This window comes from Asterias rubens, chromosome 13 (assembly GCF_902459465.1).
Source record: "Asterias rubens chromosome 13, eAstRub1.3, whole genome shotgun sequence".
Taxonomy (NCBI): Eukaryota; Metazoa; Echinodermata; class Asteroidea; order Forcipulatida; family Asteriidae; genus Asterias; species Asterias rubens.
Genome location: NC_047074.1, coordinates 51,951 through 70,398, shown reverse-complemented (window position 1 = coordinate 70,398; position 18,448 = coordinate 51,951). Strand labels below are relative to the sequence as shown.

The 18,448-nt window shown below is 38.8% G+C and overlaps 3 protein-coding genes across 3 annotated transcripts; 1 reads left to right on the top strand and 2 right to left on the bottom strand.

Annotated features, from left to right (window-relative positions):
* Positions 1-475: 475 nt before the first annotated feature.
* Positions 476-8,994, bottom strand: LOC117298953. Its single transcript, XM_033782339.1, has 10 exons — positions 8,803-8,994; positions 7,319-8,433; positions 6,948-7,072; positions 6,407-6,532; positions 5,992-6,133; positions 5,696-5,850; positions 5,326-5,545; positions 2,417-2,518; positions 1,771-1,986; positions 476-1,586 (listed from the first exon to the last, which is right to left on the bottom strand). Exons 2-10 carry the CDS (start codon positions 8,421-8,423, stop codon positions 1,276-1,278), a joined length of 2,502 nt encoding a protein of 833 aa, XP_033638230.1. The 5' UTR covers positions 8,424-8,433; positions 8,803-8,994; the 3' UTR covers positions 476-1,275.
* Positions 8,995-10,143: 1,149 nt separating this feature from the next.
* On the bottom strand, positions 10,144-12,400 carry LOC117298418 (nuclear cap-binding protein subunit 2-like). The gene is made up of 4 exons (XM_033781669.1): positions 12,294-12,400; positions 11,534-11,715; positions 11,129-11,267; positions 10,144-10,923 (listed from the first exon to the last, which is right to left on the bottom strand). Exons 1-4 carry the CDS (start codon positions 12,357-12,359, stop codon positions 10,825-10,827), a joined length of 486 nt encoding a protein of 161 aa, XP_033637560.1. The 5' UTR covers positions 12,360-12,400; the 3' UTR covers positions 10,144-10,824.
* A 36-nt stretch (positions 12,401-12,436) lies between these two features.
* On the top strand, positions 12,437-18,370 carry LOC117298416 (nuclear fragile X mental retardation-interacting protein 1-like). Its single transcript, XM_033781667.1, has 9 exons — positions 12,437-12,954; positions 13,461-13,646; positions 13,926-14,024; positions 14,196-14,338; positions 14,673-14,765; positions 15,081-15,181; positions 15,766-15,885; positions 16,468-16,676; positions 16,838-18,370. The coding sequence occupies exons 1-9, from the start codon at positions 12,484-12,486 to the stop codon at positions 17,354-17,356; spliced, it is 1,941 nt and encodes a 646-aa protein (XP_033637558.1). The 5' UTR covers positions 12,437-12,483; the 3' UTR covers positions 17,357-18,370.
* Positions 18,371-18,448: the final 78 nt, after the last annotated feature.

Genomic DNA, 18,448 nt, shown 5'->3' with positions numbered 1-18,448 from the left:
GTATTGGTTTCTGACTCTCCAGCCTTATTAAGGTGTGGCCTCTGTTATCCATCTTTTTGTTACACCTCCATTAGCTCCACGTACACAGATATGCCTACATCTGTCACATCCTTGCTCTATGGTCACATTGTGGCAAGTCATTAGTGTATCTGTCTAGCGTATCTCAATCTATGGTGCTCTGAACAGCAAAGTGTGGGTTTGAGTCCTGGTCTCACAATAACAAGACACTTAAACTTCATTGCTTCGTCCTGCACTTTGGGTGTGGCGAGATTCTTGAGTGTTTGGTTTTGGTGCTCAGACGAGATCGAACCAAACCTCACTTCATGATCTTTGAGCCTTAGGTTTTTTGGCTAATATAGTTTATATAATGTTAGGGCCTAATTTGAACGTGTGTCCTTTTAGATGACCGTGGAGGGAAGTTAAACATGGAAAAAGACAAAGCAAGACCAAGTTATATGAGTATCTATTTCAACCACTGAATTTAATACGAGGACTAAGACACGATGCTAAAGCCACATTTTGGTCTTGTAAAAACTATACGTTTGGTTGACTCTGAATATAAATGGCAAAACAAACTTCTTGGTAAGAAGTTCAACAGCTCATGGATAGTATAAGGCATTTTGAGAAACATTTCATTACTACCAAGTACTGTTGTAACGATTTTCAGATCGTGTATTCATATCAAGGATTATTCTTCCTGGTGGAATATTCGTTCCGGATTTTCGGCGATATCCAAAAAACGCTATCACGGTGAACGGTACCAACATTTTGTTTTGTTCTGCCTTAATGCGTACAACACAACAACGTATTCCCACAATAGTTGAAGCATACAGAAAAAACATGGTTAATGTTCAATGGCCAATTCTGAATATATTGTAAAATTAACCATTATGAGCCTATTATTTTTTTTTTAACTTGAGCCTGTGAGAACTTTAAAAAAGTTCTCAATTCACATCATTTGGGCATTGACCTCATCCTGTGATGGTTGTATGCTTTTACATCTGAGTTTACATCTCAGTTGAAATAATTCCATATAGGTCTGATATAAAAGGATTATAACAATATACTTGATTCCATCCAACATTGGAATATGTAAAAACAATGCAATATATATTCAGTTATATTAAGCAAATAATTATAAGGCACTCAATGTGGTTGGATAATTTTACCTAACAAAATATGAACGGTGTTTGTTTTTAATTAAAGTTTTACAAACAAATGCTGAATATACGAAACTGCTGAATATACGAAACTCCCCAGCCGTTACTTGTATAATCAAATAATCTCATCCAAAGCTTGCTTGAATTTCACGATATCCAAGAGGCTCTTGAATCCTAGGTCTTTTTTAATCTCTGTGAAGAAAAAGTCTGGTGCATCTGTTGAGATTGTCTTGAGGCCTAGTAGTCTCTGCCCGTTGTAGCCTTCGAATCGGTTCTTCAGTTCACCAAGGTCATTAGTTACTAGCCAAGAGCTGACCTGATCGCTACTCCAAGACGATACCGTCTTTGCGTCCATGTAGTCGGTTACTTTAGGAACGGTGTTGCGCCGAGTAGATGAAGTACGAGTGATGGTACTGTTTAGTTTGTCTTTTAAAAATGGTACAAAAGAATGAAAACGTTATAATCTTACAATAGCTCGGGTCTTTGGCCTACTTAAATATGCTTTTCCAGTTTTTTAAAGTATTTGCAATGTTCAAATCATTTTGATGAAAATACTCGTAAATCTGGTTTAAATGACAACAAAATGTATGAAAACGACCTTTGTTTGTACCTGTTTTCAGCGTACTCTTGTTCTCTTCGCCTACACGTCCTCTATCTCCAAGTAGTTGCTTTAACTTCTTGAGGTTCTCTTCCAAAGCGTGTGAGGTACTGAAATCCACATAGAGTTTGGTTCCTATCATAATACCCAGCCAGCCATCAGGATCGTATTCTTCTTGTAGACGTAATGGGATGATAGGTTTCTGTAGCTTGTAGGTGTACTCCGCCTCTGTAAGGTGCAGTCACAGATAAATAAATTGACATACGTCTTAATATGTTGCTAACTAGAACTACACCGACCAGTTGAGGTCTCCTCTCCAAACACCTTTACATGATGAGTTGCGTTCGGAGTATCATATCAGATTCGAGTATTGTCATTGTGTCATTCAACACTAAAGTAGTTATATTACTTGAGACACTTACCGGTGCGACAGCTAGCACTTAGTTTATATTGTCATTGTGTCATTCAACACTAAAGTAGTTATTACTGTAGACACTTACCGGTGCGACAGCTAGCATTTAGTTTATATTGTCGTTGTGTCATTCAACACTTAAGTAGTTATATTACTTGAGACACTTACCGGTGCGACAGCTAGCACTTGGTTTATATTGTCATTGTGTCATTCAACACTAAAGTAGTTATTACTGTAGACACTTACCGGTGCGACAGCTAGCACTTAGTTTATATTTCTCCGTGAAGCAAACTAGAACTACAGCTGAATGTTCCACTGCGGCTGCCATAGACTCCAACGTTGAACCACCTATAGCAGATATAGAGACAACTTAAAGTTATAGGCCTCGATTGTACAATGACTGAATCTGCATCAACTAGAACTACAGCTGAATGTTCCACTGCGGCTGCCATAGACTCCAACGTTGAACCACCTATAGCAAATATAGAGACAACTTAAAGTTATAGGCCTCGATTGTACAATGACTGAATCTGCATCAACTAGAACTACAGCTGAATGTTCCACTGCGGCTGCCATAGACTCCAACGTTGAACCACCTATAGCAGATATAGAGACAACTTAAAGTTATAGGCCTCGATTGTACAATGACTGAATCTGCATCAACTAGAACTACAGCTGAATGTTCCACTGCGGCTGCCATAGACTCCAACGTTGAACCACCTATAGCAGATATAGAGACAACTTAAAGTTATAGGCCTCGATTGTACAATGACTGAATCTGCATCAACTAGAACTACAGCTGAATGTTCCACTGCGGCTGCCATAGACTCCAACGTTGAACCACCTATAGCAGATATAGAGACAACTTAAAGTTATAGGCCTCGATTGTACAATGACTGAATCTGCATCAACTAGAACTACAGCTGAATGTTCCACTGCGGCTGCCATAGACTCCAACGTTGAACCACCTATAGCAGATATAGAGACAACTTAAAGTTATAGGCCTCGATTGTACAATGACTGAATCTGCATCAACTAGAACTACAGCTGAATGTTCCACTGCGGCTGCCATAGACTCCAACGTTGAACCACCTATAGCAGATATAGAGACAACTGGAAGTTATAGGCCTCGATTGTACAATGACTGAATCTGCATCAACTAGAACTACAGCTGAATGTTCCACTGCGGCTGCCATAGACTCCAACGTTGAACCACCTATAGCAGATATAGAGACAACTTAAAGTTATAGGCCTCGATTGTACAATGACTGAATCTGCATCAACTAGAACTACAGCTGAATGTTCCACTGCGGCTGCCATAGACTCCAACGTTGAACCATCTATAGCAGATATTAGAGACAACTGGAAGTTATAGGCCTCGATTGTACAATGACTGAATCTGCATCAACTAGAACTACAGCTGAATGTTCCACTGCGGCTGCCATAGACTCCAACGTTGAACCACCTATAGCAGATATATAGAGACAACTTAAAGTTATAGGCCTCGATTGTACAATGACTGAATCTGCATCAACTAGAACTACAGCTGAATGTTCCACTGCGGCTGCCATAGACTCCAACGTTGAACCATCTATAGCAGATATAGAGACAACTGGAAGTTATAGGCCTCGATTGTACAATGACTGAATCTGCATCAACTAGAACTACAGCTGAATGTTCCACTGCGGCTGCCATAGACTCCAACGTTGAACCACCTATAGCAGATATTAGAGACAACTTAAAGTTATAGGCCTCGATTGTACAATGACTGAATCTGCATCAACTAGAACTACAGCTGAATGTTCCACTGCGGCTGCCATAGACTCCAACGTTGAACCACCTATAGCAGATATAGAGACAACTGGAAGTTATAGGCCTCGATTGTACAATGACTGAATCTGCATCAACTAGAACTACAGCTGAATGTTCCACTGCGGCTGCCATAGACTCCAACGTTGAACCATCTATAGCAGATATTAGAGACAACTGGAAGTTATAGGCCTCGATTGTACAATGACTGAATCTGCATCAACTAGAACTACAGCTGAATGTTCCACTGCGGCTGCCATAGACTCCAACGTTGAACCACCTATAGCAGATATATAGAGACAACTTAAAGTTATAGGCCTCGATTGTACAATGACTGAATCTGCATCAACTAGAACTACAGCTGAATGTTCCACTGCGGCTGCCATAGACTCCAACGTTGAACCACCTATAGCAGATATAGAGACAACTTAAAGTTATAGGCCTCGATTGTACAATGACTGAATCTGCATCAACTAGAACTACAGCTGAATGTTCCACTGCGGCTGCCATAGACTCCAACGTTGAACCATCTATAGCAGATATTAGAGACAACTGGAAGTTATAGGCCTCGATTGTACAATGACTGAATCTGCATCAACTAGAACTACAGCTGAATGTTCCACTGCGGCTGCCATAGACTCCAACGTTGAACCACCTATAGCAGATATATAGAGACAACTTAAAGTTATAGGCCTCGATTGTACAATGACTGAATCTGCATCAACTAGAACTACAGCTGAATGTTCCACTGCGGCTGCCATAGACTCCAACGTTGAACCATCTATAGCAGATATAGAGACAACTGGAAGTTATAGGCCTCGATTGTACAATGACTGAATCTGCATCAACTAGAACTACAGCTGAATGTTCCACTGCGGCTGCCATAGACTCCAACGTTGAACCACCTATAGCAGATATTAGAGACAACTTAAAGTTATAGGCCTCGATTGTACAATGACTGAATCTGCATCAACTAGAACTACAGCTGAATGTTCCACTGCGGCTGCCATAGACTCCAACGTTGAACCACCTATAGCAGATATAGAGACAACTGGAAGTTATAGGCCTCGATTGTACAATGACTGAATCTGCATCAACTAGAACTACAGCTGAATGTTCCACTGCGGCTGCCATAGACTCCAACGTTGAACCATCTATAGCAGATATTAGAGACAACTGGAAGTTATAGGCCTCGATTGAACAAGTACTTCAAGGGAACTATATATTTTCAGGGCTCCTTATTTGACAAAAAAAAAACCACCACAATTATAACTTGAACTAGAAAATGAACTTTGAAATAATGGGGTTTGATGGGTTGTTTAGAATGAGTTTATTGGACGTCTTACCCATATCGTCAATATCCATCCATACATTGAATCCAGCAGCCTTCAGAAGCTCCTTAATCTTAATCATTTGTGTCTGGACACCCCATTGGTAGCTGATCATCACGTGAGGTGGATTGTCATCCATATTAGTCCCATCACCATCAAGGTCATTGTCGTCCAAGGAAACGACGTCCTGATCAGGGTCCTTCGCCTCCGTGACGTCACCAGCAGTTTGTGTTTCCTATAGGACCATGGACACAAGATAAGAGCAAATGCACCATTGGTGTAATGAGGGGATGGGCGTTGTGTTGTCTAAATGGTGAAACGCGTGGACTTGTGTAATTGACATGTCATAATGCTGGGGGATAAGACTAACGAAGGTTGGTCTTACCGTTCCGTCCTTATTGGCAGTCTTGGGACGTTGCTTTTTAGCCGTCTTTGGTCGGCAACTGTTGCTGCCGTCTTCAACGTCGAGCATCCATAACACCGTTTTACATGCCTTAAGGATATGTTGATCTGGTTCATTGTGGGCTAGTTCCTTCAAGACTAGTGTTCAAACAAAATAAACATAATATTAAAGCTAGTGTTGCAGAGAATTATGTCCTTGGTTAAAAGGGCTTCGGCAAGGTCAATGTTCATAGGGGACCATGCTCATAAACTATTGCACGTGAACCTATAAAGACAAACCTGTTATGAGCTTTTCATTCTCCTTCAATGTTGTCTTATTGTCTTCATGAAAAGCCAACTTCCAGATGACGCGTGAAGCACTGCGTTTCTCAGCCAGGGAATTTGACGTCATCATCGGAATCAGTTTTGGCAATAAACCATGCTGTATTATACAGGAAAAGACAGTTAGAAAAAAGTGAACTCAATGGCATTGATGAGGTTTGTATGCCTCATGTCCTGATCAGGTATACAATCGTGTTATTCTAATTCAAACCAGGGACCAAAATTAGGCTTTGAGGACAAACATGATTGGTTCCTTTGTAGTGAATGTTGTTTTATTCAAAGACATGACCAAGTTACAAGGTTCCAAACAGAACCCGGTCTCATCTGCAAAGAGGAGTAATGTGGAATTTACTATGAAGTAAAAAGGTCTCACCTTAACGAGTTTAACTTTATTGGAGTCATTTGCAGCAAGGTAGACGATTCCATCCATGACAACTGCAGCTGAGAATGTGTAGTGTTTCGAATAATGACCTTTCTCGTCTAAACACTTCCCCAAAATCTTGATAGGCAAATAAACAAGATGGAAGCTGTAGTTTGTATCAACTTTTTGCATAAGTTATTTACGGCTCATTGAAAACCGATACTCACACCTCAGAACTTTTTATTAGTTACGGCACATTGTTTACCTTCAGAACATTAGCATGTTACGGCACATTGTTTACCTTCAGAACATTAACATGTTACGGCACATTGTTTACCTTCAGAACATTAACAAGTTACGGCACATTGTTTACCTTCAGAACATTAACATGTTACGGCACATTGTTTACCTTCAGAACATTAACATGTTACGGCACATTGTTTACCTTCAGAACATTAACATGTTACGGCACATTGTTTACCTTCAGGACATTACCATGTTACGGCACATTGTTTACCTTCAGGACATTAACATGTTACGGCACATTGTTTACCTTCAGAACAAACTTGATGTTGTCGTCACCTTGGTTCAGAGCCTCGTTTTCATCTTCGTTGATAAGATATACCAATGTAAAGAGGGCCTTTGCGCGCATCAGCAAAAAATGGCAACTCAGCAACTCTGTGAATGGGGAAGTAAACATTAGAGGAATAAGTTGTTTTGTTTTCATAGTAAGTTTGTTTATTTTGTTGGTTTTTAAACATTTGAAAGGGCCGCGGCTCTTTAAAATTCAAAACGGCTGGCCGTTTGGAATTTTGTAATATGGAAAATAAAAGACACTCGCAATTAAAAATTCAAATCCATGTGAATCAATGGTTTGACTGTTATCTTAATATAGGGGCCTTAAAGCCTATAATATAACTTTACCTTTGAGATGCTTTACCGCGTTGGCTTGACGATACACAGGTTTACTATCAATATTCTTCCTTACAATGTTAGCAAGGATATTAACCATCTTCTTCAGAGTCTCACGAGGAGAATCCCACAAAGCTTTACTCACACCCTTCTTAAGAATACTCATAGACATCAATGGATGTTTAAACTCCACCACCAGCAATGAAATTATTCCATATTTCTCACTTCCCATGGAGGCACATAAACGTTCATTCACGTGAGTGAAATTGATGGTTGCCTGCTTCAACAGGTTCAAGACAACATAGTCCTGATGACGTTCCTTCGATTCGTAGATATCTTTGTGGTAAACGGCCTTCCAGATTTTCACAAAGAGTTCAGGATATATCATTTCAAGCAATTCATTTGCTGGTTCTGTATCTGTGTACATATCGCTCATGAGACAGATATTGTATAAGTTAGAAAGTGCAGTTTCGTCGGTGTAGTTGTCAGTAGTTGTGTAAAGTTCATCGAGGGAGCGTCTAAACTCCGGGCGAAACGCCTCGCGTTTGTCCGCAGTTTTCTCATCATTCTGCGCGTTTTCACCGGCGTTGTGTTTGACGGTATTTCCTCCAGTATTCGTGGCAGTTTCGAGAAAGGAAATACACTTGCGTAGAATTTCCTTTTTCTCTTTGGTGTCTGTTTTAATTTCAACAGAGGTAGGAGTTGTTGAAGAGGCACTTGGTTCAGTAGTTGGTTGCTGGGCAGGGGATGTTTCAGTAGAGTTGGTTGGTTGCTGGGCGGGGGATGGTTCGGTAGAGATGGTTGGTTGCTGGGCGGGGGCTGGTTTAGTAGAGATGGTTGGTTGCTGGGCGGGGGCTGGTTTAGTAGAGTTGGTTGGCTGATGAGCGGGAGATGGTTCTGTGGGCGTGTCTTTGGTGTCTTTCTCAGACGGCACCCCTTCTTGAGGGGTGTTCAGATCAGGGGCTGCGGGGGTTGGCTTCACTGGAGGTGCCGGCAAGTTGGGGACATCTCTTGAGGTTTCTTGCTGGGGTGTCTTTTGGGTGTCACCGTTTGCTTTATTTCCATCAGCTGCCTTTACCAAGATTGGTGGTTTGTTTTTACTGGCAGCGCTACCCATACTGAAGTCTCTGAGCAAATAAACAATAGTATGCATGTGTTTGCACTGGAAATGTATTGTTATAACTTTTGATACAGTAGGGCACTAAAAAATCATTTACATTTTTAAAAGTCAGAGTAAGATCTACATGGCAGGAACATGACATCCTTGAGTGGGGACAAGTCGGGGATATTCAGTTGCAACGGCAATGCAAATATACAATAAAAATTAATCAACAAATAGTAAATAGATAAATAAATAAATGAATAAATAAATAAATAGACAAGTTCAGCTATTTATCGCATGAGGTCCCAGCTGAGGCTTAACGTTTTGACAAATCCAATGTAGGGAAAACAACGTTTACATTTTGCGAAAACATGAACGTTTACTTTATTCATACCTGCAAGCCGCAATCCTCGAAATACTGGCACTCACTAAAGTCACCTTTTCAAAAAAACATATATTCCATGTTGTAACTGTCTTGCTTGTGTGACTGTCTTGCTTGTCAATGGCCACAACACTTCACACCATAATAATTATGTGTAGCTAAACGAAGGATTTATGCCGATAGGTTAAAGTATAACATATTATGGTTTTGTTAATTTTATAGAGCAATGGTGGTATGAATGGAAAAACGACCTGATGAAGGCTTGTGTAATGGTAGTATGGGTTGGCACTCCTGTATCAGGTGACTGAATCCATTGGTAAATGGAAGAGGTTGTCATGGCAGCCCAACAGGTTAATACTAAAACGTCACCATCTCTTGGCAACCGCTTGGTTGTTTGGCATTGATGGAAGGTCATGGTCACCCTTTGTTAATTAACGTAATGAGGGCATACAGCACAGTTGTAGTGCATCAAAATACTATGCTCAGCTTGTGTATGATTTGGACGACAAATATTGCAGTGCATTTTGTAGTACTTTGCTCTTAGAAAACCACACACAAAAGGGTGTAGAGGACGCCATTAATTTCACGGTGTGTTTTATTCTCGCAAATTTTGACATGATTTTTATTTTCACAGACAGATAGAGTATTTTACCATGGAGGTAGGATTTATACACTCTAAACTTCCCGTTTGTAAAATTTCGATCATCAACTTACAGTAATGGACGTAGGCCTACCCTATTTATCCCCCCCTACCGCCCGATCATTCTTCGTTGTTCATTTGTGTGCGTAATTTCTGCCTATCTCTCTTTTAATATCTTTCCATCTCAATGTTTGTGTTACACTAGAATTATATGCATGCATTATGTATCTTATAAGTCTTGATTGTTGCTTTGCCGGTATGCACAATACTTGTGATAAGAGATACTGTAGACTTGCCCAGTCCCTCCGAGTCAGCCTCGTAAACAGGCGATGTAGCGCCCTCTACCGGTGACTAATAAAAGGAACATGGTTTCAATCAAGACTACTTCTATTGCATGTATTGTGTAGTGAACTCGAGAAAGACTCGGCTAGGATCGAAACGTCAGACAAACTATAATTTTTTGCTTAACCATAAGTTCTTTTTGCAGCAACAGCTAGTTCATTTTTAGAATCTTTACGCTGTATATTTTTTACTACGGAGGTAGTGATAAAAACTTGATTTGTGAATGCAAATTAAAACAAATCCTATTATAGACACCCATCAAAAAGAATTACAGACACATCCTTCTAAATTTAGACCCATAATGTCCTCAGAAATGTGTTTTCTATTTCCATCTTACATAAAGTGTACATCAAAATCACTGCAACAGAGTCTATGCTGCTATCACACAATACTTTATTTACAAAACAAGTAAAACACAAGTTACACAACTACCATGTCCAACATAACGAACATTACAACCATTAAAATAAAAGCTTAGTGGAAAATGAGTATCAATGAATTCACTTTTCATGTGTTAATTATTATGGGTAGAAATGAACTAACTCTTACAAAAACCAAAACGGCATACCTTTCTCCCAGGCAAAACAAATACTGAAAATAATACCTCATTTTTATAGCTTTAAAATTAAAAAGCATCACTTTAATCACATGTCACACAGTTCTCAGTAAAATAAAGTAAAACAGAATTGTTCATTGTTGTTCTAATGATATGCTTTCTGCTGCATTTATGACATCAGAAAGAAAACACTAATAAGATCCAGAGGTTTACACAATAATTATCAATTAAACTTTCCTTCAAAAGATTGTTTGGCTATTAGTTAGAGTTCAACTTTTCGCATCCATTCCTAAAAATTATGAATACATACCCTGTTAAAATTACAACTGGACATTTATTCATATTTTCAAAATGAGAAATTTCAGAAATAAAACTTCAGGTATATTCAGCGGTATAAGGTCATCTGCATTTTTTCGAAAACACAGACATAATGACAGTCTCTTGTCTTCAACAGTGAAATGTTGTATCATCTCTTTACGCTATAAAAAACAGTTTCTCAGAACATATTCTGGTCAAGGGTTTGTAGCTGTCTTAAAGCTGCTTTCCCGTAGCCTCCTCGGTCACTGTCAAAATCTGTCCTATACTCATCCCTCACCTAAAAGAAAAACAAAACAATTATGTAGAGAAATTATATCTTCATTATTTGGGTTTGCCTTTCAATCTCAATTTTCGTCCAGTTCCTCAGTTTTGGTCCGTATTTATTTATTTATTACAAACTTACAATATAATATAAAAATATGAATTGTTAGATTTAGATGACCTTTTTGAACTCCACACTTCAGTGAGTAACATTGACATACCTGTCCTCCGCTCTTGCCTCTACCAAACTGCCTCCCTTCAAGAAATCCAGCATCCCAATCTGTTCTAATGATGCGATCATCCAGACGAGTCCCACTCACAAATCTCAAAGCATTAGCAGCATCCTCTCTTGTGTAATATCTAGAATAAGTAACTTGTTAAGGAATAAATTCTGAAATGTTCTAACATTTGAGAATTCCAGGCAAAGGCTCGGCAAATTGCTGTGTAGTTAATCCACTGTACTGACCTATTTTCATGGATCTTGGTTTTATTCATAAAGCCGTATTCGACGAGAGCATCAACATTTAAAAAGGTGTTAGTAAAAAGGAAAAAATACTTTCCAATAATATGAGCCAAGAGGCAAACTCTTTCAATCATGATCGTTTTAAATTTCTAACAAAGGATACTCTACAAAGCAGAAACCACAGGGCGTCTTTTTGACCTTGTCAAGGCCCATGATGATTCGCTTCAGGTCACCACACTTTGAAAAAAGCTCATGGATTTGTTCCTCTGTAGTGAAGAAGGAGAGATTGCCGACGTACAAAGTTGTACTCTTCTTTAAAAGCTTTTCTTGATGGTCAAGTGCACCCTGTTTTATAAAACAAAACAAACAAATCAAATTAACCAAGAAGAAACTACTACTACACTAGCCCCATTCTAGTAATGATAAAAATGCAGCATTTTAGCATGTTTAATAAAGCAAGGAGGTAGCTCTATGGTTTCATTTGATGAAATCTACTTGCAACACTACAGTACTGGTTGTTTGTGCTGACATGTGTGCTGATTGATACAGTTGCTGGATTTATGAAAATCTTACATAACCTGAGTGATAACACCGTATGTACCATATGGATTATTGCTAATATTAACAATGCCTTGTTCAATGCCTTGCACAATGGTCGCAAGGCACTTTTGGAAGGAAAAGGATGGAAACAGCTCACATTCAACCGTCCATTGTGTTGTCTTTGTGCGAAATCAACCAGAATCAGGATCGTATTCTTTTTTATTGGAATTATAAAATATAAATAAGTTAATATTAATATTATAACATCAATCAATCACATTCTAATCATGTCGTGTGCACAGTATTCAAAATACCTTGGTTTATGTAGAGACAATATATTGTTTTACGTAATTAATAAATAAATAAATACAAATTAAATTTACCCTGAAATGCTGATCTCTATACGAACTGAGCTCAAAAGCATGATCAACTCTGGTGATCGCCGCCATTGCGTTCCTCTCTCTGACAGGGTAAAATGCGAGGGCGCCCTCTATAGATGACCTACATTTACGGCGATGTAAATAATCAGCCTCGTACCCACGTGCGAGTAGTATAACGAGGTTAACTTTAAACATGGCGTACACGTTTCCACCACGAGGATTTCCACAGCAGGAAAACAGTCAACAAATTCAGCCAAATTCCGGAAGGCCCCCTTTCCCACCTTACCCGCCACCAAGACATGTGTTCCATGGGACACCAATGGGCAATCCAACTGGTCATGACATTCCTTCGTTTGGAACAGAGAACTTGCAGTTCGGACAGCGACCACCGCCTCCGTTCATGAGATTTCCGAATCCACGCACCGTCTTCAGACCGCCCAGCCACCGAGGCGCATGGATGGGAGGCCCGGGGCCACCGATGCAGTTTGACACACGAACTAGTCAAGTACGTCCGTGCCGTCCGACGTCGCAATTTAATCAATTTAGTCCTACCTTCACAACCGATATAACAACTTATGAGTCTTGGCCGGCATCATCATGCCAGCAACCAGGCAAGAATGCTCAACAAGGACAAGTTGGGCAGGCTCCTCAGGCCCATCAGGGGGTTAGTATTTTTTTATTTTTCAATTTCACAGTACATGATCATACATGCTCTTACTGTTGTCATGACTGGAATGGAAGTTGTGTCAGTTGTGCCCCTCCACCCCACTCCCCCACGGTCTGCAGGAACCAGGTTAGAGCTAGACCCAGTAACTGGGGCGCCGTAATTCTTTTTTTCGAATTTTGACGTTCTCGGTCGTACTGCTGACCGAGAATGTCGAAATTTCAAAAAAGGGAGTACAGCGCCCCAGTTACTGGATCTACTTTGAAATTAAATCTGTTGGACTTACTCACTGATCTTAAAACTTGTCACTACTGAATGCATGCTAACCCAATGCCACGGCCCCATACAAAAATATTTTAAATAAAATAAATAATGCCAATAATATGTTGGACTCACTAAATGGTTTAATTACCTTTCAAGATATTTTAGGACACAGATAAAACAAAAGGTTTGTGAATTATCTTAAAAGATTGTAACATGATTTCTTTTGTCCCACCATTGTTTAGGGCCCTTCCCATCAAACTGGTCAGAGAAGTCGAACAAATCAACAAAACAATTCCAAAGGGAATGAGTTTTCAAATCAGAAGAAATCTAAAAACAGACGATTGAAGAAGAAAGGACCTGATAATCAGAAAGGACCTGGTAATCAGAAAGGACCTAAACAGAAAGGCCAAGGCAACAAAACCGCACAGGTTAGTATTTTATACTAACAGTAACACAGGCCTGTATGCTTGTTACGAGCAAGCAAGTCAAGGACCAGGGGGCATTGGGGCAATTGACTTTGTTGCCTCTATGAAGTATCAGGCATGCTAACACACAATGTGGCACATGAGATTATGGTTAATGTGTACATTGATAGGCTGGAATAAAAATGGAGTCTAATTAGCGATAACATTCTAGGCTAAATGTATGGGGTTTTTTTTACATATGAGACAGCCTTTAATTACATTTAATATTTTTGTTTACAACAGAGCCTTTCCTCTGATGCCACTCCATATTACTGTGATGTGTGTGACCGAGGGTTCAAAGTTCAAGAGTTACTGGATGATCACTTGAAGCAACATACAAAGGTAGGTCTTACTCGGCTTTCTTAAGACTAATGAAACAGCTCTCTACTAAGAACACTGTTAACAACTAAACAACCGCACAACTATAATCCGCCAAACTGAATTGGGAACTTTCCTTAACAATGATAGCTCTGATCTTTTATCATCTGCTGTTGTGTCTTTTTTGTACTTCAGTGCAGTCACCCAGGATGTAGGTTTGAAGCTCACTTTAAGGTTGTCAAGAGCCACGTCAAGATGCAGCATGGTCCAGGGAGCAAGAAGGTTGCTTGGTTACATACCTCAGAAGAGATTACCAGATGGAGGGAGGAGAGGAAAAGGTTAGCATAGCTCTCAAGATCAATTTGCTACAGTTTGGGGGATTGAGTCATCAGTTATTGATTCAACGCATGTAAAAAAAAAACTGTTTAAAAGCAGATTTTGTAAATTTTAAATGACTCAATCCGAAAACATACTTCAGTCGCACTTCAGTGTGTTCATTCACTCCTCATTGAAATTGACTAAAGATTGTTCTCTGGAAAGTTGTCCTTCAAAGAGGCTTTTCAACCTTGCATCTGGATAAAATTGAAGGTTGAACTTATATTTACAAATTCATTAAAGTCAATTTTCAACTCAATAAAGCAATTATTTTCCCAACTTATTTGTTGAGTACAGGAACTACCCTTCTGCCGCCAACATTGCAAAGAAAGAAGAAATGTCTCGAAACAACAAAGAGCAAGGAGTTGCACTTCAGAACAAGTTTTTTGGGTAAGGCTAAAAGCTATTAATTTATTTTCCCTCAATTAAAAACAAAAACAACATTGTATCAAAATCCTTTTAGAAAAAAAGTTTGTATTAGAAATGAGTGAAGCTTTGTTTAAGGTGCTATCCCCTACTCAGTGCGGTAGGAATCAATGTTTCAGGCCAGCTCGCTGGCTAATGGATGGGAGGCCAGCTTAACTCCTTCATCCTTTCATGTATAATGTTCATTGTATGGCAAACACTCAGACTGTTTTGTTTCTAGTATACAGTCATTATTACTAGTTGATAAATGAAGTTGGTTTAAATTTGATTTGGTTGCAGCAAAATGAGACAGCATAAAAATAAACGAGGCAAGCATCAACTCAAAGTTCAAACCATGGATCAGGGCATGGATGCAAAGAAGCCCAGGATAAATATGACAGGTCAGTTAATCAAAATCTCATTCAACACTGACTCTCTGTAGTTTGGCTTAAATTTGAAGGATTCAGTACTGAGTGGATGAGGTACCATTGTCTGTATGAGAGCAAACATGGCCCAAATTTCATTAAGCTGCTTAAGTACAACAAGGAGCTAAGCACAACACGATTATGCTTACCAGATTAATGTTATCAGCCAAACTACTCTGTTCATGTAGAATATGTGACTAGTATCCTGCTTACCAGAACATTGTTAAGCAATATTTTCTGGTTTAAGCAGCTCTATGAAATTGGGCCTTGGAGTGTACTCGGTCAATCAAAAGATAAAGGTTGAGGTTATTATGGACTAGGAAGACTTTGTAAAGCTGTAGCTGAGATATTCCGATGTAAGACAGAGTAGTTAAGTTGAATTTTTTACCTTTTTCCTGAAGACAAGCAGAGTGTCTGCTCGAAATGCCAAAACCGCACTGGTGCTTCTTGGAATCAGCACTTTTCTGGAAAGAGTTTTGATACATGTACATGTAGTTGTATAATTTTCTACTTTAGCTTTCATTGATTATTCTTGGTGCTGACTTTGACTCCTTGTATAGATTCGAGTGATCTGAAGCCCAAGATTGAGACTGAATCTGCTAAGCTTCCATCAGGTTCTCTTGCAGCTCTTGCATTAGCATATGATGACAGTGAAGATGAAGTGACTGAATTACAGCAAGGTAATTATCATATCAATAATTATTTCCATCATTCAATCAAAAGAATCATCCCTCTTCGATAACATTAGTAGGAATGAGATTGAAACAGGTTTCATTCTGATTAAAGACTATTTGTATCATTCACTGTCGATACGGGGACCAATTTTTCCAAATCAGTTTTGTATCACTTTTTGGAAGTTTGCATTAATTCCAGTTTGTCCACTGTCAAGAAAGTACCAACTTGATTGATTATGGAGCGCCATAAAAAATAGAAGAAAAAAAGAAGCAAGTTAAACAATTTAGGAAGCTTAAGCAAAAGCAGATGAGATACAGTCTGTTATTTGAATAATGGACCCTTTTTTCACTAAACTGGTATTACCTATCATCATTCCTTAAAGATAATTATTTCAGTTTGTTTTGTATGCTCCAAGGTAATTAAGAAACAGTGCCATACAACATTGTCTTCAAAATATAAGATTGTTAAACAACAACATTCAGTGGAAGGGTTGCCCTGTATTATATAAGTTTTGTTATCATGATGTATACATGTATGTTGATGAACTGTCCTTTAATATGTTTTATTTTTAATTGTTTGTATTAAAGAGACTGAAGTGACTGCAGTAGAGAGACATAAGCAGGATGCATCCACAAATCGCCCAACAAACCATCAAGAACGATTTCACAATAAGTATAAACAGAAGAACAAAGGTAAAAATAGGAAGCCAAATCGAGGTACAAGATGTGGCAAACAATTGAAAGAGAAACAACGCTTACAGGAGCAACTGAGACGAAGACCTAACCTACTGGAAATGGTAAGTCTAGTCAAAATTAAAAACAATAAAACATCAACAAAGAATCAAATTGAAAATGTTGCATGTAGCTTATTTTGTTGACTTGACGTTGCACATCAAACTTATCCATTGTTAGCAAAAGGTTTTGACTTGAAGAAGTTTATTTTTCACTCTTATATCAGCTTTTGGCTCCAGATATCCGACATGAGCGCAACATTATTTTACAATGTGTGCGATATGTTGTCCAGAATGACTTCTTTGAAATTGGTGAACCAAACATAACACAGAGCATAGCATCAGAGGGACCCTGCCTAAATGCCACAGAGACTAATGGAACCAGACAGGACTATGATGTACAAGATGATTGTAAAACTCAAGTATGTCAACTAAAACCAGAGGAGGATGATGAGCAAACTTCCTTCGATTCCAAAGATGTGGTGACTATGGAGGAGAAAAGTCTAGTGTCTCAAGAAACTCATGCTGGAATTAAAGACGAGACTCACGTAGCAACCAACGGTGACATCCAGGTTGGTCATGGAGGAAGTGTGGAAAGAGACATTCCGAGTAAAGTCATAGAAAATCCCCAGGCTGAGTCAGATATAAATGAGATAAAAGAACCTGTGAATAACCTTATTGTACTCAAAGATGAGGTTCCCATAGCAACAAATGGTAGCATCCCTGATGGTCTAGGAGATGAGTGAAGTCATAGAAAATCCCCAGGCTGGGCCAGACACAAATGAGATTTAAACAAAAATTTGAATAACCTTGTTGTACTCAAAGATTAGGTCCCATAGCAACAAATGGTAGCATCCCTGATGGTAGCATCCTTGATGGTCTTGGAGACGAGTAAAGTCATAGAAAATCCCCAGGCTGGGCCAGACACAAATGAGCTTAAATATAAAGAACCTGTGAATAATCTTGTACTCAAAGATGAGGCTCCTAGGGCAATCAAAGACAAAGTCACTTCAGGTCTTGAAAAAGAAGTGGACGATTTGAAAATTGACAAACTAGCACAGAGTGAAGGAAATCTTAAACAATTTGAACATTGACAAAACTAGCACAGAGTGAAGGTCAACAGAATCTTCTTGATGAAAGTGATAGGGAAAAGTTGATGACTCCCTGCTATTAGCACATTCTTATAAAAGGTCGTTGACGGGAAAAACATGCATGATATTTTGATTCCTTGTTTTCAATCCAAGAAGGATGGCAACATCAGGGAGTGTCAAAGGAATCTTGCAGGACTTAAGTTTACAAGGCGATCACAAATAATAAAACTTTTTGTTACTTGATGATGTACATGATGGTACGTAGACGAGAATAACTGTCACTTTAACGTCCAAAGATGACAAAGCAGCAGGGAAAATGTATTGAAAAGCCCTTGAATAAATAAGCCAACCAGCAACAAAAACAAAATTGATTCAGATATATTATTAGACTGCTAGAGTTATTAAGCAGGTTGAGCTGGTTGAAATAACAGTCCATGCATTTTTATTAATTTCAGCTTGTGAAATTGACCTTACTTTTGTTTAACTCATTTGAATAACTCTTCCAACACACTGTTTGTAAGTACTGACATGCTGTTGATGCGGAAGTAATGTTATTATATGAACTATTTATTATTCAAATCTTTTTCACTATCCTTGTTATACACAAAAAAATAACTTAATAATGAAATGGAAGTACATTGTTAAATATTGTTATTTGGGTTTAAAGGGTGAACAATATAAAAATTAACCAGATTGACAAATAAGGGAGCTTAACTTTGCGATTCAGCCATTGGCTACCCTAATAGA